The sequence below is a fragment of the Anopheles bellator genome, chromosome X (assembly GCF_943735745.2).
Source record: "Anopheles bellator chromosome X, idAnoBellAS_SP24_06.2, whole genome shotgun sequence".
Lineage (NCBI taxonomy): Eukaryota > Metazoa > Arthropoda > Insecta > Diptera > Culicidae > Anopheles > Anopheles bellator.
In genome coordinates this window covers 10,220,937-10,244,951 of record NC_071287.1, presented here as the reverse complement: position 1 = coordinate 10,244,951, position 24,015 = coordinate 10,220,937, and the positions used below count along the sequence as shown (strand labels likewise).

Sequence of the window (24,015 nt, the reverse complement as noted above, 5' to 3'; positions counted from 1 at the left end):
TGACGTTACAAATTAATTTTACGCTAGTTTTCACGCTTCGTGTAGCCCCCCAGTAACACACCTGGACATTATGTAGGTAAGATGTTGCGGAGCTAGCAACTGACTTTAATTAATTGTGTGGTGATTTCACTTTATGGAGTAAGTGGTGATTTCGCTGTTCACAGGGTTGTTGAGAGCCGCCATGGCGTTTGCTAACGTCACCACTTGAGAGTGTGTTGGTGCTTGCAGCTAGTTGGCCGTAGATAGCGCTGGCAGGATTTTCATTCATAGCGTTTTGATTGAGCCCAATAAGAGTTGTGTAGGGTGTGGCATCAATTTTCGTATGGTGAATTATCGATAAGGGCACGAAGGGAATTGAATTGTGCCCGTAACTTTTGCTTGCCTAGAGATCAGTTAAGGAAACGCCGAGGTCTGGGCCTCACGATAGAGCCACCTCCGCGAAACTGCATGACGGACAGTGTGTTTGCTTCTATCAAGTGCTAAACTTCCAAAAACAACGATGGACGATCTCATAACGCTGATACGCACAGAAATTCCCGAGGGGCGCAAAAACCTCCAGGAAAGCTTCTCCAACCTCGAGCGGGTGGCCGAGTATTGTGAGGACACATATTATCGGTAAGAAGAGTAGATGTTTGTTTGCTTCGACATATTTGACCCAGGGGGTATGATTAGCTATCGAACTAATGAAGAAAGTTGCAGAAATGCTTTCATATGGTGAATCATTTAGTTTGCTTCGGTGTTTATGGTTTCTTTTCTTCACCAGGAGGCTCGCCCGTATCGGGAGCAAATAATAACAATAAAAAACGAAGCTGAGATGTATTTAAAAAATAACCGAAAATGGAAACTACAGGTTTTTCGATTGTATTACACTGTTTTGTAGGTCCGACAACAAAAAGGCTTCGCTGGAGGAGACAAAAAACTATACAACGCAGTCGCTGGCCAGCGTTGCCTACCAAATCAACACGCTCGCGTACAATTTTCTACAGCTGATGGATCTGCAGGCGACGCAGATGGCCGAGATGGAGTCGCAAATGAATCACATCTCGCAGACGGTGATGATCCACAAGGAGAAGGTGGCGCGTCGTGAGATCGGCGTGCTGACTGCGAACAAGGTCAGCTCGAGACAATACAAAATCGTTGCACCACTTAACCCGGAGAAGCCTATCAAGTATGTGCGCAAGCCGATCGATTATACATTGCTGGATGACGTTGGTCACGGTATTGCGTTGACCAACAACAACCAGAAAAAGCATCGTGTCTCCAGCCAGGGCTCGATTCAGGCTGCTCTCACGGCTAACGTTTCGGTCGGTCCGCCACCTACAACTAAGCCACCAACACCGCCTCAAATGACGCGTAATACAGGCCACACTGGAACCCTTAGCAAGCCAGTCAGCAACACTGGTACACTGGGGAAGGCATCTCGCGAATATCGCACCCCACCAGTGGTTGTCCCGCCGCAGGTGCCGTCGCACTACGCACCCAACTATCCGGTCGGTCATCCACGACGTACGTCGGGCGGCGGTGGTCCGGCTGGTACCGAGCGTGGCCCAGGCTATAGCGCGTTGCCATTGCCGATGCCTCCGAGCCAGGTGGTGATGCATCATCCGCCACAGATTGGCATGGTGCACCCGATGCAATCTGGACCTATCACACAGCACCAATCAACATTCGAGGAACGCAACAGTATGCCACGTAAGTATTGGCGACTAGCGCTATTTTCCCAAAAACCCATCGATTTTTGCTGTTAATCAAAGGGTGTAGCGTAAATGCTCAGTCACATTTGTCGCTATTGTTTATGTCGGGTTGCCGCTCGTTTTATCACGGGTTGCCAAATTAACATAGCGCTATATTCGTCCTTTTTTTGTCTCATGGACGATTGATCGTCATTAGTTGAAAACCAAATTATGAACTTTTTATCTGGTTCTCAACTGTTGAAACGTTGATGATTTCATGTTGAAGTTTCTTTCCTATCGTAATAGCGCCACCGTCGCCTCTTACTGTTACGCATGAGCTGCAAGATCACAGCCACATCGGGATGCACACACTCAGTCGGAACATGCCGCGTCCTGGCTCGCAATCACCCCCGCTACCACCGCCTCCTCCACCTGAAGAATCGGATCATGCGGACTTCGGACGTCCACGCAATACGCAGAGCAGCCTGGTCGCACAGATAGTTCCGGACGACCAGAACTTACCCGGCTGGGTACCGAAGAACTATATCGAGAAGGTGGTTGCTATCTACGACTACTACGCCGACAAGGACGATGAGCTCAGCTTCCAGGAGAGTTCGGTGCTTTATGTGCTGAAGAAAAACGACGATGGGTGGTGGGAAGGAGTGATGGATGGCGTTACTGGGCTGTTCCCTGGTAACTACGTCGAACCGTGTGTCTAGGTCGATATTTGTACGAATTTCTCATCGTATCAGAGTGGAACTCCAACCAGAGTGTCCGTAGTAAATCTGCGGAATCCTGTTTTTTCCGGTTTTCCTCATACGTATATTTATAACGATTTTGCATACCAACAGTTGTATTTTATTCCATCTTGCACTACTAATACTATTCGATTAAGATAGCAATGCGATATAGCTATAAATTGTAAATAACAGCAAAAAATAGTGTAATGAAATGTAGTCTATTTCACCTACAATGTAATGAAACAAAGTTTATTTCACCTATGACATGTTTCATATGTTTCGATTTACGGACGGAATACTTTACGTAAAACGGAATACTGTAAGGCCGTTCCATATACTTCACTTCGTTCTAATCGTCACTGGAACCACTACTCTGAGCGCTACCGTAGTTGCTTCGGAGCCGATTGATGGATGGTAGCCTCGGCCCGACTGGTGGTCCCATTGCTCGATCGGGGTTGACTTCCCCGTTGCCCTCAGAGTCAACCTGAGGCAATGGTGACGATGGCGACCATTCCGAGCCAGAGCTTGAGCTGCCAGCGGAATATAACCTATGATACGACAAACAACAAAAGGCAACGTTATACAGAGAAAGAGAGAGAAAGAGAGAGAAAGGAGCGGAAATAGTCTATTCTGGCTAGTTAACGTGAGTATGTAGAACTGATCATCATAACGTACCCTCTTTCCTGTCCGAAGATCGGTGGTAACTTTGCGTCGTAATGTAACTCACGATTCGCTGCGCCGGTGGCGGTTTTGGTGTACGTGCTGGCGTGGATTTCCTGCTGGTAGAGGGCATACATCTCCCGCAGATCCTCGGGTAGCTCTACCTTTCCCTCTGTCGATAGGTCACAAAGAGACACAAATGAATATCAATAATAGAAGTTTGTTTGCATTCAACAGGGAATTCCCTTCAGTTCAACCTTCGATGATGCGTCGTTGTGTGTTGATGATGTCTTCGCACAGTCGCCGCTGGCGCTCGGCCCGAAGTAGTTGCAGATCACGCCGGCGGAGCTCGGCCTGCCGTGCCATGCGTTCTGCTTGCAGCGATACCTTGTCTGCTTCCAGCTCATGCACCCGGCACAGCAGCGACAACAACTCTCGCTCCTTGTCGCTGCTAATAAGCTCTGGAAGCTCCTGCGTCAAGAGTAGGATTACATTGATTGATGGTAAACATAGATTAGCAACATTAACCAGCTGGCAAAGGGACGTATATCTGGGACAATCCGTACATCTTCAAGTGCGACGCCCTTCTTGCGGCACTCTTCCAGCTCGTGCTCCGTGGTGGTACGGATCAGACGGTATCGCTTCACTTCCTTCTCGATGGAGGCTAGCTCGCTCCAAGCCGATCGGAGCGCGGAACTACCTTCGGAGTCTGAATCTGGAACGCCCGAAAAAAAAAAACACACACAAAAAGTCCATCGGTGATCGGATTTAATCGGTCATCGGAGAAATTCAGCACCACTTCGCACCTTCCCCGTCCTCGTCCATGCGATCGTACAGTTTGCCCTGCCAACTTTGCCAGTGCGAGATGACCATGTGCTGGCGCTCGGCGTCAAGCTCAAGACCGAGGAGATGACTGTCGGCCTCCAGGAGACGACGGCGTAGCTTCATTTGTTGTTTGAATGTCTGCACGATCTGCTCACGCAGGTACTTCAGTTCGGCCTTTTCCTCTTGGTCCTCGGTTGGAGGGGCACCGTCCCCTGTCTGCTGCTGCTGCTGCTGCTGCTCCTGTTGTCGCTGAAAGGCGACCCCGCTCCTCGGGCGGTCGGTCAGCAACTTGGACTTTAGCCTGCCCACCTCCTCGCGCAGCTCGGTCACCAGGTTCTGGTAGTGCACCATCGGCAACGCTTCACGGGCCGCCGCGGCCGCCGCTTCCGCCTCCAGGATCGTTGGGCTTTGCATGCGCGTCGTGATGTGGTTCGCTCGGTCCGCGTACACCAGCGTGTTCTTGGTTTCGTCCCGGTGCTTCGCTTCCGGTGCGACGTGGGCGATCATTACCGTTTTGCAGCGACCACTGAGCGCTTCCTTCAGCAGGCGTGTCAACTTCGAGTCACGGAAATTCACATACCGCGCACCGCCGGCCAGCGCATTGATGCAGTTACCGAGGGCCAGCAGGCTGCGGTTGATGTGGGCACCCTCCTGCAGTCTTTTGCCGCGGTTTTTCGTCTTTCGGGCACGCTCCGACCCGGCCAGATCCGTCATGAACAGGCGGCCTTGGCGCGTACCGCTCGCGGTCCGGTTTTGCACCGTGATGCTCAGCAGCGCGTGGCTTCGGGACGACGTCTGGTTGGCGGCCGTTGGCTCGACCGTTCGGGCTCGGTTGCCCTTGCGCAGGAATTGGATCACCTCGCCCCGGTTAGTGGTCGTTATTTCCAGCAAGCCCGCCACCGACTGGTTGCCACGATTGTCTTCCCGCAGCTCGAGTGGACCACCGGGGTTCAGCAGATCACGGATCAGTTCGTTGTAAATTTCCAGGTACGACACGGAAATCTTTTTCGGCGATAATGATACGCGACGCGAAGAAAACAATAATTGAAAAAAACTTATGTGTTAAGGGACTTAGCCTGGGATGTTGAAACACTACTCAGCATTTGATAGTCACTCTCTGACCGGGACCGTCACCGGGCAAACAAATGGTCAGACAAATTGGTAGATAAGCGGTCAATTATTAAGAGCCCAAGGACTGCGCCATTAACGTGCCGGAATAGAACGCGGGGCTTCCTAATGTTTGCGTGATGCCGTGATGTGTGTCAACGTGCTACTTCGCGCGGCACGGCGAGCCCACGTACGCACGAGAGCGGACGAAGCGTGTTTGCGTTGGAGGAAAAGTTAAATAGAGAAATGCATTCATCACACCATTTGTTGTTGTGCCCAAGTTCTGTTCCGTCCCGGGCGACCCCGGCCGTACGGCATAAACTTGTTTTCCTAGTCAATTCACTGTACTGTTCGCCCATTTCGAGCCGCTTGCAGTCGCCGTTCGCTTATTAAACGAATGTCTTGTTGGGCCATGTAATTTTGCCCCCAAGGGCTTGTGGAGTTTTACAGAGTTGTTGACTTTTGTCGATATGTTGCGAAGAACAACGTCTCGGTCAACGAAGCTGTCCTTCGGCGAGCAGACGAGATCCTGCTAGAAGAGCGTGTCCTCCGTCGGTTGGCTGTCGAGGTCATACTAAGCAGCAACAAACTCTAATCGTTTGCAATTTCTGTGCGGAATATAGTCCGATGTATCGTTCTAAAGTTTTTGGAAAGCTTGTGCACGATTTTTTCGGAAAGTATTTTGTAAGGTAGCTTAAAGGCATTGGAAACATCGAAAGAAAAAGCTCGTGTCCCATAATGTCAGACCTTTTTCTGGAGAAGGTGTGATGCCGGCCATGGATTCAAATTGTGAAAAATTCTGTAATTGATCTGTAAACTATTGGGCACCATCAAGGAGTTATGGCAAGCTATGCTAGACTTGCCAGAGCCTGTTTGCCACAGCATTGAACGAGATGATACCTAGGCGTAGCCCACAGCAAAGAACGGCCGGTGGTCTCGCTGGGACACTATTAGAAATGTTAATGTCGCCCAGGAGTCTGGCCTAGTAGGCGCCATAATATCGTTCACCAACCGTGCCTATCGACCTCGCAGTTACCTTAAAAGCGTCCGTTCCGTTGGCGTGTTGTTCGATGTAGTCGAAGATGTCTGCCACAGCTTTTATCATGAGCCCATCGCTCGTGGGCTGCACGACGGCTGATCCTGGTGCATCATCCTGGCCTGGTGATTGGAGCGTGGACGAGTGAGCCTTGCTCGACTCGGTTCCAGGCTCCGTCCGTGACGGTCGCACATTGGGGCCCAGCATGGTGTGGGTTTTGCCCGAACCGGTGGCTCCGTACGCGAACACGGCCGCGTTGTACCCGTTCAGGACGTCCTGCACGAGCGGTGCAACCGTTGTCGCGTACACTTGTTCCTTTGGTGGGAAACGGCCAAAAGCTAGCATAAATACCTTTGTGGATTGTGTGAATCGTGACACAGTCCGGAAGGGTGGCCTACCTGGGTGGCTGCACTTCCAAACACGTTGTCGTAGTGGTACTTGCGTAGTTTGTTGCGGCTACCGTCGTCGAAGAGCAACGACCGGCCAGACAGGACCTGGACGCAGCTCGAATCGCTCGAGTCGCTAAACGGGCGTATACGAACGGTGACCTATATTCGGGGTTTGTGGGTTATAGTCGAAAACACGGTCAGCACAGTAAAATGGGGAAATTCGATTCGTTTCGCGCCCGGATAGTGTTGGGTAGCATAATGTTAGCATAAACTGAGCATTGCTCGTTTTTTTTTTTGGTGTGCGCTTCTAGTTGTTTTTCCATAGTGCTGTTCACCTTTCCAAGATTCCAAGAGAATGTTCTGGCTAGGATTTAGGTCACTTCTTCCATTACTACTTACCATTAGCCGTTCTTCGGTGCCCCGGGAGCTGCCGGGTAGTGTGATGTGCCCATCGCTGCCGGAAGATGAAGGAGCAGCGCCGTTGCGGGCCGCTGAATTGAGGTGGCCGACTTGCGTTGCGTTGACTGCCGTTGGCTTCTCCTGACCAACCATTTCACCTTCGGGCGCTTTCGTAGCCGCGTCTATCATTTCTTAGAGAGCACGAACCCTTCGCGGGGTTCGGCGTTCCTACGCAATTTCAAAATACCTACAATCTGCTCCTTAGATGACGTTGCTTGGAAAAGAAATAAAATAAGGTACAAACAAAAAGTGATCACCATCTGATGGAACCTCGTGAACGAAACTCTCGATCGGCACGTTAAGGAACGTCGTCACTGTGACCAGTCCTCCCAGACCAAGTATTTGAGCCGGGCTTTAAGTATTTGTATTGGCCGCGCCCTCTATTCTAGTGTTCTAGTACTTGCCGAGGTACGTCGTCGAACACTCTAATTTTATCCGGGCCGTTAACCCAGTGAAGTGGCGCAGGATAGAAATCGCGGTCACCAAGAAGGACGTCCTACCTACTTTCGTGTCCTCCTTCTCAGCCTGGTCGATACACACACACACACTGCCCACTGCCCTCTTCACTCACGGGCATCTTAATTTTATGTCCTGCGTGCGTGGGTGGCGAAGTTCGGACTTTCGGTCACGAGTTCGGTCGATCGCATGAGGAGCACGAGGAAGACGCCGACGATCGATGAATCGAGAACCGGTCACGGAACCGGATGATAAGTGCACGAGCATGGGGCACGTAGCGAAGCGGAAGGTAGCTCGAGCAACCACCGAACACTTTATCGACCAGGAAGCGGGTAACACAGGGCGTACTTACTTTCTCTGACGACGTGCACCGGAAAGGTCAAATTGGCTGGATTTGATTGATGCAGCGATTCTAGCGACTCTCGAGAGTGACCGGCGACTGTGTTCTCACGTTTCTCACTCAACTAAACCCCCTTCCGGATCCGGCGCCGGAAGAAGTGAGACTGATTGCTGGAGTGTCTTGGTGGGGCGAAGGACGAACTCCCGGAGGCGGACCTGGGGACTTACTTCGCGCATGGAGTAATCACTCCGGCACTGAGCACGAGCACTGGCTTGTGACCCGTACAGTGGGCCAGCGACGACTGAAGTGTACATTACACCGAGCTTTTATGCTTGCCATCGGTTTGCTCCTGCTTCTGGGCTGCCCACCGTAAAAACAACCCACTGCCCACTCGCTCTTTCTCTCTTTCTCCTCCAAGGCGAACCACCAAGGACGAGGAGAACGAGGTCGGGATAGCCGGGTTGCCATGTTTAGGGCCACTAGCGTCCACATACACACCATGCTGCGTTACTATTCATGGACCTCGCGTGGTTCGGCTTGCGTGCCGCGGCAACGGCGGCTTTCAAGATAGCACGAATGACTGACGGGTCTCAGAAAGTGCTGGAGTAGCAGGGGGACCTTGATTACCACCGAACCCGCTCGAAAGTTCAACCACATGACCGTGCTGGCGTGCCGGCGTGGTGTTAGTTGGCCAGGTTACAAGTTAACACCATCGCACGCCAGTACAACGGAACTAAACGGTCGCAGAAAGAGCCTGAAGTGTAGAAGCACCTGTGAAGTGCTTTCTCAACACGCGAAGCGAATGCCAGGAGAGAGAAAGAAAGAAAAAGAAAGAGAAAGCAGAGACAGATATAGAGAGAATGAACAGAACAGGAGCGTAATGAGAGCATTTGAGGTTAGAAACGACATACGCAAAAATGTTGAGCTAAGAATCAGGACGGCGCGTATCGACTTGGCTACAAATGGCAATGGCTACCAAAGTCATGGGACGATATCACAGACTACGCCAGCATACAGATACCAGTCCATTAGTGGGCGTAGAGGGCTATCGGTCCATAAGACAGAGATGTCTTAGCCAACAGTTCAGAAACTAGTCTGCAGAAACCTATTCATCTCGGTACAACCCCAACTCAGGTAGTGGCGGTTCATAATAGTACCCCTCAAAAGATCTACGTCTACATGGACTTGACAACTGTGATCGTATCAGTTGAGCAGAAATCAATAGTTTGCTGCTTAACGGAGGTTTGCTGGACTAACCACACCAAGTCAATAGGGCCCGATGTCCAGCCGCTCAGTGTCTTGGAAACTTGGCCCAAGTACGTGGCACAAGAAGTACGAGCCAAACACACACAATACCTAGCCTCGGGGAACGGCATGAGGTTCAAAAAGTTGCCCGGTCAAGGCCACGCTGCGCCGTTAACGATCGAGCTGGAGCCCTTGGTATTGATTATCTGCTAGGATGTCTAGGATGCGGAACCGTAGACGGTCATGAGGGGCGACCAAACTGGTAATGACCAGCCGACGACGACCAGCTGTCCGCCGGCCGCGCCGGGATCACCGAAGCAAAAGAATAATTGACCGATGGACTGACCGATGGCCATGATAATCGCATCGCCAGGAAGGTGGCCAACTGGAAGGTAGGAACAACGCATTAGCTTTCAACAAACAAAGCGCCCATTGTTGAGGTATTGTGACAAGGGTTTGGTCGGGAAACCGCCAACAGCGCGGGGGCGTTAACACACTGCTAACCTCGTACGGTGTAGCCTCGGAGGGCGCCTGCGATGTCTGGGTGGCTCGGGTCACGGCTAGCGAGTGGAGTGAGTTAACAACAACAAAAACATTCTTGAAGGCTGGCACGCTCCGAATGATTCCGAAGCGCGCGCCGAATGAAAGTTTTAACGAGCAGTTTTCACCGGCGTAGAGCCTGCGTTGAGGAAACGGCTTCAGATGAAGGGTGGCGGTGGGAACAGTATCCTTTTGATATAGTTCGGACCCCGGTGGCACCACCCGACGATGAACCCGAACCGATAAGCGCTGATGAGAAGAAAGTCGATGGCCCTTTCGCTGGCAGTAACTTCGAACCGATTACATCGCGCCAGTGATCTATTGCGGGCACCCCTCAAAATAGTTTCATTCGCCGCTGAATTAGGTCTATCGGAATGTTTTGGTTCATGTTGTTAATATTTAGCAAAATACACTGTGCTTGATGAAGATGCAGTTTGTAAAGCAATAAACAGAACAGATAGCTCGCACGTTTGAATGTCGCGAATTGCTCGCGATTATTTCAACTTGTTTCATTAGCAAGTTCATATCATAGGAGACGCCGGCGTCGAAGATACTATACAGGGTGATATATAAAGTGTTGGTATTTTACACTTCCGATTATTTGACTTTCTAAACGTCTAACTTCATTCTCGAAATTGTAAACATCTAGCACTGATTGGAACGCAATAACTAATCTGTTCAATGAGTTTTTTGCCTTGATAAGAAAAACACATTTTTATGGTTTCAAATTCACTTTGTTGTACAGTATAGTCTCCCAGAACATCAATGTACTTGATCCTACGGATACTCCACTTTAGGAATTCCATCCCTGAGGTTCTGGAAGGTCTACAAAATACGCCTTCGCAGCTGCTATGACGTCATCATTTGATGAAAAGCGCTTTTCACGCATGATTTTTTTGGGTCTGAAAACAGATGGAAGTCGCTAGGGGTCAAATCTGACAAATACGGTGGATACTCCAACAATTTGAACTTTAGTTCATGGATTTTTGCCATTTTCAAAATGTGCTCTTGTGGCAGGGTGCATTGTTCCAATTTTAGCGAATGCTGTACCCAATTTTTACAGAGCTTTCTGAAACTTAATACTTCAATCAAAATATTTGTTATACTGCTCAATGAGATGCCTAGGCCTTGTACTAAATCTCTTTCAGTGATTGGACGATTTTCCAATACGACATCCTATATGTTTTCCACGCTTTCAGGTGTTGTGTCTGTTGTTTTGACGATTTTGATTTGGATCGTCTTGAAGGCTAGTACAACGACGTTTAAACTCAGTAACCCCGCTTTTACGCCTCTAATTAAAGTTAAAGAGTCCTTATACACTTTCAACATTCGTTCATAAATTTGCTTTGCTTTTGAACCTTCCAAAAACAAAAATTCAATCACTGCACGATACTTCATATATTTTCATTGTAAAAAATACTGTGACACTAAAGGACTTATGAAACAAAAGTTAAGTGATCGATCGAAATGAAACATCACATACGTTCATATGAAGAGTGTACCAAAAAAAGGGTTCGTAGCAGCGCCCTATGGTATCGAAGCAAAGAACTTATTGAATCCCCCAGTACGCTTGCAGAAAGCTGGGTAATAATAAAAACTTATATCCAAAGTGGGTGAGTCTTCAACTCGAGCCGTACGAAATTCCTGAAAAGCCATACAGTTACCCTATACCAGAGAGACTTTACCAAGAGATACAGAGAAGCGCAAACTTTCCGGTAGTCCCAACATTTCGTCCAAAATGTAGACCAAAAACGCCGCTTCCGCTACAAACCCTTTTTTCAACTTTCAGCTCCGCGACGGAAACAGCTCAGATGCTCGCTCTGAAATAAGTGGTGTGCAAGGCGCGCAGTTGAAAAAGTTAATGTAGTTGGCACTGAACCGATGGAACGCCACCTCGTTAACTCGATGTGGGTGGCTCGTCCCGTAAGCCGTGCCCCGTTCTGTCCGCCGCAGGGGTGGTTCCAGTTTGCCTGCTTTACGGTAAGGATATAATAAAAAACGTGCTCGTCCTCGGCCGATCGCATTACGACCCCCCGATTTAATGCATCCGCAAGCTTCGTGTTGCAATTCTTCTTTATTGCTGCGATTCGACAACGAGCTCGCGAAGTTCGCCCCGACTTCAACCTTCAGGATGATGGTCGACCCCGTCGTCTTCCGAACCAGATTGGTTAGCGCCACACCAACACGCTGATGGCTGTTTTGTAGTTGCCGCTTGCTGCTGCTGCTGCTGCACTATGTTCCGGGCTGTCCGGTTGCCGCTCCAGTGCTTCCCGTTTCCGGGCCAATCGTCACCTGGATCGGGCGCCACGTGCCACTTGCGCCCGCGCCAGACAGCCGCTTGCGTCGGAATGTTCGCCGGGTCGGCATGGTGACGCTTCTGCGGTTGCACCGCGCCCGGAACGCCGTAAGGTAGCAGAGGTTGAGCAGAAAATCGATAGCCGTCAGCAGGGAGGCCCCGAAAAACAGGCCAATCAGTCCGCCGAGGGCGACTGCAAGTGCGAGCGCAAGAAGGGAGGATTGCTCACCCTGCACTGTACACTATTCTGCGTGTGAGATCAAACGGAGCTACTTACTGAACAGATCCATATCCGTCTTGGCGATGTTGCGCACGAAGCGCTCGTACGGTAGCGACAGCAGGCGCACCGTCACCAGCCCATCCTCGGTGTCGGCGGCGAAATCGCTGCAAAGGCGAAGAATCGGCCATTAATCGGGGTTTCCGGGCCCTCCGGCCCTACTTTTCGGTCCTACTTTTCCGTCTTGTGCACCACGAAGTACTCCGGCTCGACGCAGGACGACAGACAGGGGCACTGCTTGCGCGCGTGGGCGATCTCGACCGAGTGTTCGGTCAGGCAGGCGAGCCCCTCGAAGGAGCAGATGCTTGACGGGGGCGTTTCGTGGTGCAGCGGTCGCGGCATCAAGTGGTGCGTGCAGTTGCAGTAGTCGCGCTGTGTCCGTGCGAAGCACTCGACCGCGCAGGACGAAAAGCTGTAAAACGAGTACAGCTGGCCATCTGGCAGTAGTTTGGAAAGAGAGCAAAAGAGAAAGAGAGACGGAGAAAGCGAGAGAATGGGATGGATGTAGAATGGTAGTTGAATGTCTGGGACACTGGTGCTGGTCGAATCAACCGTCCATAGTCCATTGTTGTGGTGGTCCAGCTAGTGTTTGGGGATAGCGATGGGTAAAATATAGATTGAGGTGTTTTGCTGTATCGCACGCCCGTAGCGCCGTCCAAATGTCGTCCAAGGATTCAGCTTCGACAATTCGCCGAAGCCTACCAACATCAGCCACCACATTTTTCGGTAGCGTTAACGACTTCGACGGTTTCGGTGGTTCCTTCGGATCATTTTCGAAAGAAACAAATTATATTGGCTTCTCTTGCAAGAAGTCCGTGGGGTCCATGGGTATTTGAGTGTACTTTAAAAATAAGGTTTTAATATATCTCAGCTTTCTGCGTAGCGTCCCATTTCGTAAATGGCAAACTTTTTTACCTGTATTTCAGCTCTAAAACATGAGAATCAGAATTTCATAAAGATGGCCAGTTTAAAAAAGTAGCTGTCAATTTGGACTATCTAGTTTTACTTTTTTCGTAACATTACCTTGTTTCGACAACAGGTAAATGAATTCAGGTCGAAAAGTGAATTTAATCAGTTTGCCATCGATCTTTGAAAGGGTTAGACCATATCTTTTGTACCTGAAAATGATGTTTTGCGGGGATTATTATTTTTCTGCTACTTGTTGAAGGAAACTGCTACAGAGTTGCATTGCAATGATTGCCGGAGCTTGTTTTACAAAGGTAGCAGTGCTTTGAGTGGTTTGAATAAATTAAAAATGGCGACTGAACAAGCACAGAGCGTTGGAGGGCTCCAAAAAAGGACTTTCTGATGGCACTAGAAAGGTATGATGCATCACAAGATCTTAAAACCTAGTGAAACTGTTCATTCAGATCACTACTGACAACAAATGATCAATTTGAACCTTGCATTGATCGAAAAACGGCTAGAGTGCGGTTTTTCTGGTGCGCCATGGAGGCGCCAGGTGGGGCTCATTGACCACTGAACCTGGCGCCTCCATGACCCACACAGCAAAACTGGCTCAGCATACAATCATATCACTTGACTGGGAGCTGCTATCTCCGCCCGCTGTATTCACCAGACTTGGCTCTTTCCGAATACCATTCTTTTTCATCGATGGGACACGCATTAGCTGAGCAGCACTTCGTTTTCTACGAGGATGTCGAAATTAGATGACTGGATTGGTTTGCTGCAAAAGACGAAGAATTCTTTCGTTTGGGAATCCACGATGTAGCAGAGTGATAGGAGAAATGTATATCTAGCGATGGCAGATACTAGATCTATGCGTTGATAAGTTCACTGTTTATAGCACAAAAACATGTTTTTAAAATTGTAATGCAAATTTAAATTTTATTCAAAGTATGTGCCATCGCTAATTGTACATTTCTCCTATCTCTCTGCTAAGTCATGGATTCCCAGACGAAAGAATTCTTCAACTTTTTAACTAAACTAATTAGTCATCCAATTACGACAACTCGTAACAAAACGAAGTGCTGTTCAGCCAATGCGTGTCCCATCGATGAAAAAGAATGATGTTGCGAAAGAAATACGTCTGGTGAATAACGCGGGGAGGGATCGCAACTTCTATCGAAGTGATTTGATAGTATCCTGAAACAGTATTGCTTTTTGGGGTCAGGGAATCCTCAGCCCACGGGCCACCAGGCGCCTCCATTTTTGATAAGAGAAACGGCTTTTTGGACGTTTTTCGATCAATGCATGGTTCCAGTTGATCATTTGTTGTCAGTAGCAATCTGAATTAACATTTTCATCGGGTTCTAGGAGCTTGTGAAGCATCACACCTTCCTGACCCACCAGAAAGTCTGTTTTTTTGAGTCCTCCGATGCTCTTTCTTTGTTAAGCCAAAATCGCCATTTTTAATTTTTTTAAACCTCTGAAAGCACTGCGATCTTCTAAAAACAAGTCCCGAAAAGCATTTGGTGTGTTTCCGAAGCAGTTTTCTTCAAGAGGTAACAGAAAAATGATAATCCCCGCCAAACGTCTTTTTAGGCATAAAAGTTGACATGGTCCAACCCTTCAAAAGATTGGTTGCAAATCGAAATAATTTTTTTTGCGACCTGAAATCATTTTCCTGGTGTCAAAACAAGGTAATGGTGAATGAACAGCAAAACTAGGAAGTCGAAATGGGCAGGTACAGCCATCTTTTTAACAGTTCACTTCTCAACGCATAGACCTAGTACTTTGAATAGAATAGAATAGAAAAATAGTTTCTCCAGGTGTAGAGATTTCTAGATTTCCAAAATGAAGTCGTTTCCAGACGTTTGAAAAGTCAAGTAATCGGTAGTTCAAAATCCAAACACTTGATGGGCCACCACCCCGTAGGATCTAATGACAGCCAACGGACGTACCGTGATCGGCAATCTCGGACGGGAAGCGGCAGTTGCGCCGCTCGATCGGCAGATCGTGCACCGATTCGCGGTTCTGCATCTCGATCGTCCGCACGACGATCTCCTTGCGCATCCCCCAGAGGACGGTTTCGCGCAGCGTGCGCTCCACGTACGTGTGCGGCACACTGTACTCGTCGTGCAGATACAGCTGCACGTCTTCCAGCACCCGAAAGTGGAGCCCGCCCGGCCCGGTCACCCGGTTGCTGACCAGTTTCGGCGGCACGGGAGTACCGGGTGGAACCGGGGCGGCGTTGGCCGCATTTGCCCCGTAGCACCGCCCGAACTCGGTGTCCAGCGGCCGGAACAGTAGGCAACAGTCGAGCGGCTGCGACTGCCAGTGGCAGTCGCTGAGCAGGGCCTCGCAAGGTGCCCGGTAGCGGTGCAGGATGTCGGAGAAGTTGCGCAGGGCACCGCAGTCGAGACTGCCTGACTCGGCGAGGCACTGATCACAGGCGTAGCAGGCGCCCCCGTAGAACGCGATATCCGTCACGAGACTGTCGACGAGCGGGTCGCGCAGCTCGCCGAAGTAACTTGGCATCGAAACAGAGTGTTACTCTCTGGGTACGATCTCCTGCACCCAACCACCTATTACCCGGCGTCCACACTATGAGAATCTGGGCAAAAATGTATGGTAGGCCCAAAATCTGTCACTTAAGATTTGCAGTGCTGTGAGCTACTTTGAGTTGCTGTTGAGCTCCTTCTGTTTACGGAATATTCCACGCGTTTCGGGATATTTAGGGAATATTTTTTCAATTTGACAGTTGAGGCCAAATTTCGGCCAAATGTTTTGTCTGTCCAAAAAAAGCGACAGGTTTTTGATATCGGACCAGATTATGACAAAGACGGCGAACGGAAGGAAACTGAAAAATCAAAGCAAAAACAAACGAACTGTCATTTCACTCACTGGAGCTCACTGATTTTTCGCCCAGAATCTGCTAGTGTGGAAGCCAGCACAGACCAAATCTAGCACAGATTTCTCATAGTGTAGACGCAGAGTTATACCTACCTTTCACTTAGCTCGGCGATGGTTTCGGTGTTGACCACCTGGCACAGGGTGACCGCCGGGAAGGTTGTGTTCCACTGCAGGCTGTGTGTTACGAGTTCGAGTTACTGTCATGATGGGCGGCCCCCCGGGGCGTGCTGGGCGTACTCACTGGGCGGTGTCAACGTAGAAGGTGAGCGGGTTGTAAAGGTAGTTGTTGAGCAGATTCCACACCGAGCCGTACATCATGTAGATCAAACCGGGCACCACCATCACCCAGTGTACCCTGTGGAGTCCGGTTGAAGCCGGCGAAGAATTGAGTGGGATTAAGTGAGTAGCTCCAGCACAACGGACACTGCATTAGGTAGCCCGTAATCTCTTCGAGTTCGTGCTGAAGTTCCAAACGGTTGAATCCCGCATCTGGTCGATGCTGCGTGCGATCCGTGGGGCGCCTAGGGCTTACCTTCGGAACCACCGTTCGCAAGCGTCGGTTGCCATCGTGATCGGTCGGACACTCTTTGGAGACACTAGAAGGATAGTAGGACGCTAGTAGCACTAACCGGTGAGCACGCATCCGCGGAACAAGTTCCAGTCCCGGACCCTGATGGGGTCGATTAAAAGCCATCGATAACCGAAACCGTGAAACAATGGCCCGTGATGGTTGTGACACCGTTGAAATTGGACCGATTTGGACCTACCTTGGAATGTCGATTTGGTAGACCCATTGGGGGACAATTAGGGTTCCCTGTGAGCTTATGTGCAAGTCTTATCGTGGATCGCTGAGTAACACATTAGACCGGGTTGGTCAGGCAACCGAAATAAGTTTTTATAGCAACAACAGCTTAATGATCAGGGATCAATCCGAGCTGGAATCAACATATTGATTTTAAAACACATATCATAGTGACAATCTAACACCGGTCTAAACGTTGTGATTCGGACTGTTTAAAAAAATGTTTATAACATTGAAATGAAAAATTCTATTTCTTTTAAAGTATGTCCCAACGCTAGCTATACATTTCTCCTATCTCTCTGTTAAATCATAGAATCCCAGACAAAAGAAATGTTCGTCTTTTGCAGCAAACCAATTAGTCCTCCAACTTCAACATCCTCGTAGGAAACGAAATGCTGCTCAGCTAATGCGTGTCCCATCGATGAGAAAGAATGATATTCGGAAAGAGCCAAGTTTGGTGAATACAGTGGGCGGGGATAGCAGCTCCCAGTCAAGTGATATGATTGTATGCTGAACCAGTTTTGCTGTGTGGGTCATGGAGGCGCCAGGTTCAGTGGTCAATGAGCCCCACCTGGCGCCTCCATGGCGCACCAGAAAAACCGCACTCTAGCCGTTTTTCGATCAATGCAAGGTTCAAATTGATCATTTGTTGTCAGTAGTGATCTTCATGAACGTTTTCATCAGATTTGAAGAGCTTGTGATACATCACACCTTTCTGGTGCCATCAGTCCACCCTTTTTTGTAATCCTTCGACGCTCTTTCCTTGTTGGGCCAAAATTGCATTTTTTCATTTTTAAACCGCTCAAAGCTCTGCCATAACCCCGCTGATAGAGCAGTCGGCAATGCTCGTCGCTGACAATCCCGCCCGTAAAAATGAAATGTTGCAGAAAGCATCAGAGATTAACATTGTCTCTGGTGCAGGCTTAGATCGCACAGCGGTTGTAACGCTAAATAAGAAGAAAAGCACTGCCATATTCCAAAAACTAGCTCCGGCAATCATTTGTTGCGATTCTGTAGCAATTTTCTTGAACAGATAGAAGAAAAATAATAATCCCCGCAAAACGTCATTTTCAGGCACAAAAGTTGACATGGTCTAACACTTTCAATGATCGGATGCTAACTAATTAATTTTTTGTTCGACCTGAAATCATTTACCAAAAAAACGCAAAACTAAAAAGTCCAAATCGACAGGTAGAGCCATCTTTTTAACAGCCCGATTCTCAACTTTTGGGCCGGTCTACACCGGTTACACTTAACGGTCGGTAAGCGTGAGCGGATAAACAGGTAGGGATTAAAGTAGGGAATGTATACAAACAACTCACCGTGCGCCCTATGCAACACGGGAGCGGTGCAATAATTCCGATACGTCAGCGGCCAACGATTGCTTCATAGTCTCACAGGCAATTAGATAGCCTCACAAGTGTGGGATGCCACTGGAGTCGGAGTCGGGGAGGTTGTTTTCTATTTCTGAAAACACCCCTGTGGGTTATTCGATGGCCGAAGATGGCGAACACTATTTTCAGCGATCAAACCAAGCGCTGTCCGACGCTAATAGACGGTGTAATTACTTTTGAGACTAGACGCAGAGTCCACCGGAGAACGAGACCATCAAATTGTGGCGTGGAGCTTCACAATTCTCTCTCTCTCTCTTTATCACCTTTCAGCCACTCCGTATGAATGGAAAGCTCACACATTTGCACCTTATGACGGTGAGGTATTAAAATCAACAAGCAAATCACCAGCACGTATGCGGCCCGTATAATGCGTGCGCGTTGTAACCTATTTACTGGCGTGCTTTTGGGCCAGACTTTGGAATTGGTTGTCAGACCAGAGTGGAATTATAGCCCGAATCAGACATGGGCTCTCGAAGCACGGAACGTGCGTGGTCAGGCACACACAACGGAGATGGTATATTGGGGCTTAATTGCGCGTGCATTTGCACGGATCGTAACACGGTTCATTCGGCGGTTAGCCGGCCCGTGTGTGGTTATTGGTTCCGAGCGGTCTCTGTTTATTATGCTGTGCTAGGATGTGTTTACATCACAAACCAATGTACCACAGAGATGCGCGGAACACTGCAATCATATCCCACATTACACACTGCGAGTGGTTGAGCATTGGTCGATACCATCCACCAGGCGCCTCCACTGACCAACTAGGCGCCTCCATCAATGGGGTCGCCGCCACTGTGGACCGCTGGGGTTTACCACAACGCGAAAAAGTAACTTTCTTTGATGTCTTTCGGCTGTTCTATATTGTTTTTCTGTGCTGGTGTTGTGTGTCCCAATGTGATGAAAGTTTAAATTACATAGGCATATAAATTATTGAAATGTTTGTTTTTATCGTAATAAATTCATATGTACAGTATATATTTTATTATCTACTATTCCTCTACACAACGGTTCTGTACAACCTTTACGGTACCAAGTGACCAACATAAAATGTAAAAAAATAGCTTTCGTAAAGTAACAGGCTACTAATCGGATGCTTGATGTATCATGAAAAGTTAGAAACGTTTAACTACTTCACTTCATTAACAAGGTCCAGTCTGTTCTTATAAAATTTCAAAAAATTACTATACAGGGTGCGTATTCACGGCAGCGGATATTTAAACGTTGGATAATTTCGCCGTTTTTCAGTTGGTTTTGGCAAATGAAAAAGCTTTATTTAGCGTATATAGAATGCCGTTAATTGATAATTCACTCAGAATACAATAGCGTTCAAATGACAGCGTCCATTAGCCACACAAAAAGCGGCCCGTTTTGGGCATTTTTATTGTGTTTAACGAAATTTCGGGCGTAATAGCAGCAATTTCCACTGTGATGTTAGTTTTCAGTTCTTCAATGATCTTGCTGGTTTGCTGGCATAAACCTTACTCTTCAAATAGCCCCACAGAAAAGGGTCAGAAGAAATTCGACAACAATAAGCACGCACAGTTTATAGAGTTTTTACAGTTGAACGATTATTTTCAAAGTAGAGCTCTACAATTTCAGCCACCGCTTTTTGGGGTTGATCCATGACCAAAACGGCATAGACTGACGTTTTAAAATCTGGCTAATGTGTTACAATCGACTGACAGGTGGCGGAGTTATCCAACTTTTAAATATCCCCTGTCGTGAATACGCACTCTGTACTTCATGCAACCGCCATATGGAAGACACCAGATTCCTGGCTACTTCTGTTTTAAAGGCCTTTGCACACCAAAATGAAATGAACGTAGCGTAGCGAACGACGCGCTGTCTCGTATGGGATTCTATGGGACCCTTCACACCGGCGTCGACGAAAACTTCGTACGGCGACGACGAATCTGTATGAAAAGACAACGCTCCTTTTGTGTCGCTTAAAAACTTAGGCCAAGGTTCGTATACTTGGTTTTTGGGTGAGTGGGGCGAAGTTTGAATGTTCAAGACACATTGAATTTTTGGTGCGAGAATTAAAATAGTTTCATGATGAATTTGTGTTTGTATTACAATTAATAATTAAGTGAAAATTATTTTGCATGCTTGTGATACAAAAAAAACGTCAATTGAGTAATCTTCGATTAGTTTTTAACTACCCAAGATGTCTAATTGTTTTCGCCCGAACGACAGGGCGAAAGACTTCTCCGTTGCCTGTCGCCGCCGTTCGTAACCGGTGTGAAAGGTCCGAAAAAGCGTCGCGTCGAAACGTAAATAAAGTTCCCTGTGTGTGGGGGCCTTAAGTCTTCTTCAATCGATTGAGCATTCGAACTGAATCGAAAAAATGCCTTCGTTGCTCTTTTTTTATATTTGCAACAATTTTTCCACAAAACAACGCCTCGAAAAAGGCAGATCAGAGGAGCCTGGATTATCATTTTCGTTTAAAGTTGCTGTTACCTAAAGTAAGCAAGATTCAGCCATTTGATTCACCGATCACCAAAAATAAATTTGCGGTAAATTTCTCATAAATTATTTGCCCAACATTTTTTTTTATTGAATAGTTGCCAGAACTCACACGAATACGATACAGAATTCGTTGAACAACATACTGAAGAGTGGTGGGTTAAGCTTCAACTATTCTTGTAAACGGATTTCTTTCGTAAACTCCTAGAATAGTTGTAACGTCGTGCAAAAATAGTAGACAACCCGCTTAAGTGTTCATAAAAATAGTAGATTGAAACTTTGTTGTCAAACAAAATTGACATTCCCGGTCTACATTTATGGATATTGGCTACAAAAATACCGGCCGGCCATGCTATGGTTCCCGCAGGTTGTGGCTTCTGGTCCAGGATGGATGCCCGGCGGGGCCGAAATAGTCGAAGCAGTTGAAGCCGTCGGTTGTCTCGGTCGGGGTCATGCGCCGTCCGGTGTTTCTCGGCACTGCTCGGCGGAGTTGACCAGATCGTTGACGCTTCGTGCCGTTATCATTCATCGGTTGCCACTCACCGGGACGAATCCGCTCGATGGCTGCTCGGCACTTCAAGACGGTGGATTCGGAGCAAGTGCTGCCCGGTTCTGGACTCAAACGGTGGTGTTAAAACGCGGGATTTAGTGCTCGTTGCCCCAGCGGTGGTAAGCAATTTGTTCGGATTGTTTGTCAATGTGTTGTCGATGTTGTGTGCCTCGTACAGTCTCGAAGTCACCATTCAACGGTCTGCCCATGGTCAGCCCAACAATCCACGTTTTGCCCGGGTCGCAGATACCAACCTGTCTGTCGATGATCTCTCCGGACTATGGAGGGTTTCAAAAGTGCTGATCTATTTCATTGCCCACGCTGATCGAAAAGAAGAGGTATCTGTGCTTGTGACCAAAGAGTTGATACCATTCGTTCCGTGATACTCGTTTCGTCTATACTGGCAGAACATTGACATTGACACAATGCGATCGCGCCCATATTTGGTCCGTAGTGCCGGTGCCATTGCCGGTTCCCGGTTGGTGGGTGACCTGAGTGGGACCTTGAACGTGCTGAACCGAAGTCCTGCTAGCTCGCTGCTACCGAGCGCTGCGTCCACGCGGGCTGCCCTGAACCTGAGCCAGCTCTGTATGGAAGTTACGGCCGGAGTCGCCGAGCGCCGAGCGCTCCAGCGAAACTCCAGCTGGGGAAGTATCGAGTTGGGCAGTGTCGGGTGCGCCAACAGGAGCGTTCCGGACAGCGGGTACGCTTCGTACGAAGTGCGCGACACGCTTTGGATCGTGGTCCCGTTCAGTGTGATCTATACGACCATCTTTGTGGTCGGGGTGCTCGGAAACGTCATCACCTGTGTCGTGATCTCGCGCAACAAGTCCATGCACACCGCCACCAACTACTATCTCTTCAGTCTGGCCATCTCCGACCTGCTGCTGTTGCTTACCGGTAAGTCCGGAACCGGTGTGTGGGTGTCCCTTTTTCACGCATATTGCGCCTCCCCACGACAGGAGTGCCGCAGGAACTGTACTTCATCTGGTACCGGTTTCCGTACCCCTTCGGCAACGGCGTCTGCATCATGGCAAGCTTCGCGGCCGAGACGTCGGCCAATGCGACCGTACTCACGATCACGGCGTTCACGGTGGAAAGGTAAGGGCTTACGGCGGGTATAGAATGTAGGTCCTGGTCCAGAAGTCGAAAATCGGATGGCTACTGAGCTGTCAATTTGGTCCTCCTCATTATGACTTTTTTTTGGCAACACGCCGTCTTGTTTTGACATCTGGCTAAGGAATTCAACGTAAAACAAAACATTCTAGTTCTAGTCGGCAAATTTAGTTTACAAACGCCCTTAGTTTAAGGGCGTTTGTAGCTGTTGTCTTTTGTGCCTATTTTGCGCAATGCGGGCATTATTGGGTTTCTGCTAGCTGCTGGAGAAAACTGCTACAGAATCGCAACAAATGCTTGCTGAAGCTTACGGTGGTCATGCTCTTGGAAGATCGCAGTGGAAGCGGTTGGAAAATTTTAAACATGACGATTTTGACTTAACAAGCAAAGAGCTAAACTCCAAAAAAGTTCGAGGACGCCTAACTACTAGGGTGTTTATTAAGTTTTGACGTTCGATACCATAGGGCGTTGCTACGAGTCTAATTTTTTTTGTTATGTTGGTACACTCTTCATTTAAAAGTATGTGAAGCTTCGTTTCAGTCGGTTGCTTATTTTTTTTAGGCCATTTCGTATCGACGCGTCACAGTATTTTTTATAACGGAAAACATCATGTATAGTGTAGTGATTTAATTTTTATTTTTAAAATGTTTAAACGCAAAGGAAAATTATGAACGAATGTTGAAAGTGTATAAGGACTCTTCGCCTTTAATTAGGTATTTATAAGAGGGGATTCTGAGTGTAAACGTGGTCGTACTAGTCTTCAAGACGATCCATGATAAAAACGTAAAAAAATAGACACAACACCTGCAATCGTAGAAACAATACAGGATATCGTATTGGAAAATCGTCTTATCACTAAAAGTGATAAAAGAGCTAAAAAAGATTCAGTACAAAGCCTAGGCATCTCATTGAGCAGTATAAACAATATTTTGACTGAAGTATTGGGTTTCAGAAAACTGTTTGCACAATCGGTGCCGCATTCGCTGAAAACGCATTCGAATGCATGTTTCTTGACAACATTTAAACCGTTTTCGATGGGATAAAGTGGGTTTTGTGCATCGAATCATCACTGTGGATGCGACTTGACTCTATCACCATGATCCTGAGTCAAAAGAAGAGGCTAAGTAGTGGTGTGAACCTGGTTCTTGAGCTTCGTAACGAGTTCTTGTCCAGAAATCGCCCAAAAAGGTGTCAGCATCAGTTTTGTGGGATGCGAATGAAATTTTGTTAGCAGATTACTTGCAAACTGGTAAAACAATAAATTTTGAATATTGTTATAACATTCTGGGAAATGGGTGCTACGTGAACTGAGCGAAAGACAGCAGGAAAACCGAAAAACCACATGTAAAATTCTGTTCGTTAGGAACAACAGGAAGCCATTTCTCCGTCAGATCGTGATTAGGGAAGGATAGTGGGTTCATTTTGAGATCCGATTGTAAAACCAGATCGATTGGACTAAAATACAATGCTGTGTTGTTCTGGTGGGACCAGAAAGGTTTGACGTACCATAAGCTACTAAAACCGCGTGAAATCATTAACACCGACTACCGACAACAAATGATCAATTGATAGCCTTAAAGCAGGAAATCGCTATAATCGCTTGGTAACCATACCAAAAATTGTACGATTCTCCACCTTCAACAGGTACGTTGCCATCTGCAAGCCCTTCCTATCGCACACGATGTCGAGGTTGTCGCGCGCCGTCCGCTTTGTGCTGGGCATCTGGCTGATCGCTATGGGCCTCGCGATACCACAGGTTTGTATCAAAGGAATCCTTTTCGCGTTCTCTACTTCAAGACCAGTCATTGACGACCGCTGCAGGTCTCTG

At 48.1% G+C, this 24,015-nt stretch overlaps 4 protein-coding genes across 4 annotated transcripts; 2 read left to right on the top strand and 2 right to left on the bottom strand.

The window, feature by feature from the left end:
- The first annotated feature begins 261 nt into the window (after positions 1-261).
- Positions 262-2,634, top strand: LOC131213923 (abl interactor 1). The gene is made up of 3 exons (XM_058208154.1): positions 262-615; positions 881-1,692; positions 1,980-2,634. The coding sequence occupies exons 1-3, from the start codon at positions 500-502 to the stop codon at positions 2,390-2,392; spliced, it is 1,341 nt and encodes a 446-aa protein (XP_058064137.1). The 5' UTR covers positions 262-499; the 3' UTR covers positions 2,393-2,634.
- Positions 2,635-2,762: 128 nt separating this feature from the next.
- LOC131213727 (kinesin-like protein KIF19) lies at positions 2,763-7,018 on the bottom strand. Its single transcript, XM_058207842.1, has 8 exons — positions 6,830-7,018; positions 6,440-6,589; positions 6,042-6,356; positions 3,880-4,900; positions 3,640-3,788; positions 3,331-3,544; positions 3,089-3,245; positions 2,763-2,961 (listed from the first exon to the last, which is right to left on the bottom strand). Exons 1-8 carry the CDS (start codon positions 7,016-7,018, stop codon positions 2,763-2,765), a joined length of 2,394 nt encoding a protein of 797 aa, XP_058063825.1.
- Positions 7,019-11,702: 4,684 nt separating this feature from the next.
- LOC131213726 (sodium channel protein Nach-like) lies at positions 11,703-16,426 on the bottom strand. Its single transcript, XM_058207840.1, has 7 exons — positions 16,392-16,426; positions 16,101-16,214; positions 15,953-16,033; positions 14,908-15,476; positions 12,219-12,480; positions 12,044-12,150; positions 11,703-11,959 (listed from the first exon to the last, which is right to left on the bottom strand). Exons 1-7 carry the CDS (start codon positions 16,424-16,426, stop codon positions 11,703-11,705), a joined length of 1,425 nt encoding a protein of 474 aa, XP_058063823.1.
- A 5,070-nt stretch (positions 16,427-21,496) lies between these two features.
- On the top strand, positions 21,497-23,996 carry LOC131213725 (pyrokinin-1 receptor-like). The gene is made up of 4 exons (XM_058207839.1): positions 21,497-21,971; positions 22,034-22,172; positions 23,832-23,943; positions 23,985-23,996. Exons 1-4 carry the CDS (start codon positions 21,497-21,499, stop codon positions 23,994-23,996), a joined length of 738 nt encoding a protein of 245 aa, XP_058063822.1.
- The last annotated feature ends 19 nt before the right edge of the window (positions 23,997-24,015 follow it).

Excerpts from the sequence above, each read along its gene's own strand:
- LOC131213923 (XM_058208154.1), top strand. The coding sequence starts at position 500 with ATGGACGATCTCATAACGCTGATACGCACAGAAATTCCCGAGGGGCGC. Across the intron at positions 616-880 it reads TGTGAGGACACATATTATCG|GTCCGACAACAAAAAGGCTT; the intron begins GTAAGAAGAGTA and ends ACTGTTTTGTAG. Across the intron at positions 1,693-1,979 it reads GGAACGCAACAGTATGCCAC|CGCCACCGTCGCCTCTTACT; the intron begins GTAAGTATTGGC and ends CTATCGTAATAG.
- LOC131213727 (XM_058207842.1), bottom strand. The coding sequence starts at position 7,018 with ATGATAGACGCGGCTACGAAAGCGCCCGAAGGTGAAATGGTTGGTCAG. Across the intron at positions 6,357-6,439 it reads TTGGAAGTGCAGCCACCCAG|GAACAAGTGTACGCGACAAC; the intron begins GTAGGCCACCCT and ends TTCCCACCAAAG. Across the intron at positions 3,246-3,330 it reads ACAACGACGCATCATCGAAG|AGGGAAAGGTAGAGCTACCC; the intron begins GTTGAACTGAAG and ends ACCTATCGACAG.
- LOC131213726 (XM_058207840.1), bottom strand. The coding sequence starts at position 16,426 with ATGGCAACCGACGCTTGCGAACGGTGGTTCCGAAG. Across the intron at positions 15,477-15,952 it reads ATCGCCGAGCTAAGTGAAAG|TTACTTCGGCGAGCTGCGCG; the intron begins GTAGGTATAACT and ends TTCGATGCCAAG. Across the intron at positions 12,151-12,218 it reads GTGGTGCACAAGACGGAAAA|CGATTTCGCCGCCGACACCG; the intron begins GTAGGACCGAAA and ends TCGCCTTTGCAG.
- LOC131213725 (XM_058207839.1), top strand. The coding sequence starts at position 21,497 with ATGCGATCGCGCCCATATTTGGTCCGTAGTGCCGGTGCCATTGCCGGT. Across the intron at positions 21,972-22,033 it reads CCTGCTGCTGTTGCTTACCG|GAGTGCCGCAGGAACTGTAC; the intron begins GTAAGTCCGGAA and ends TCCCCACGACAG. Across the intron at positions 22,173-23,831 it reads ACGGCGTTCACGGTGGAAAG|GTACGTTGCCATCTGCAAGC; the intron begins GTAAGGGCTTAC and ends CACCTTCAACAG.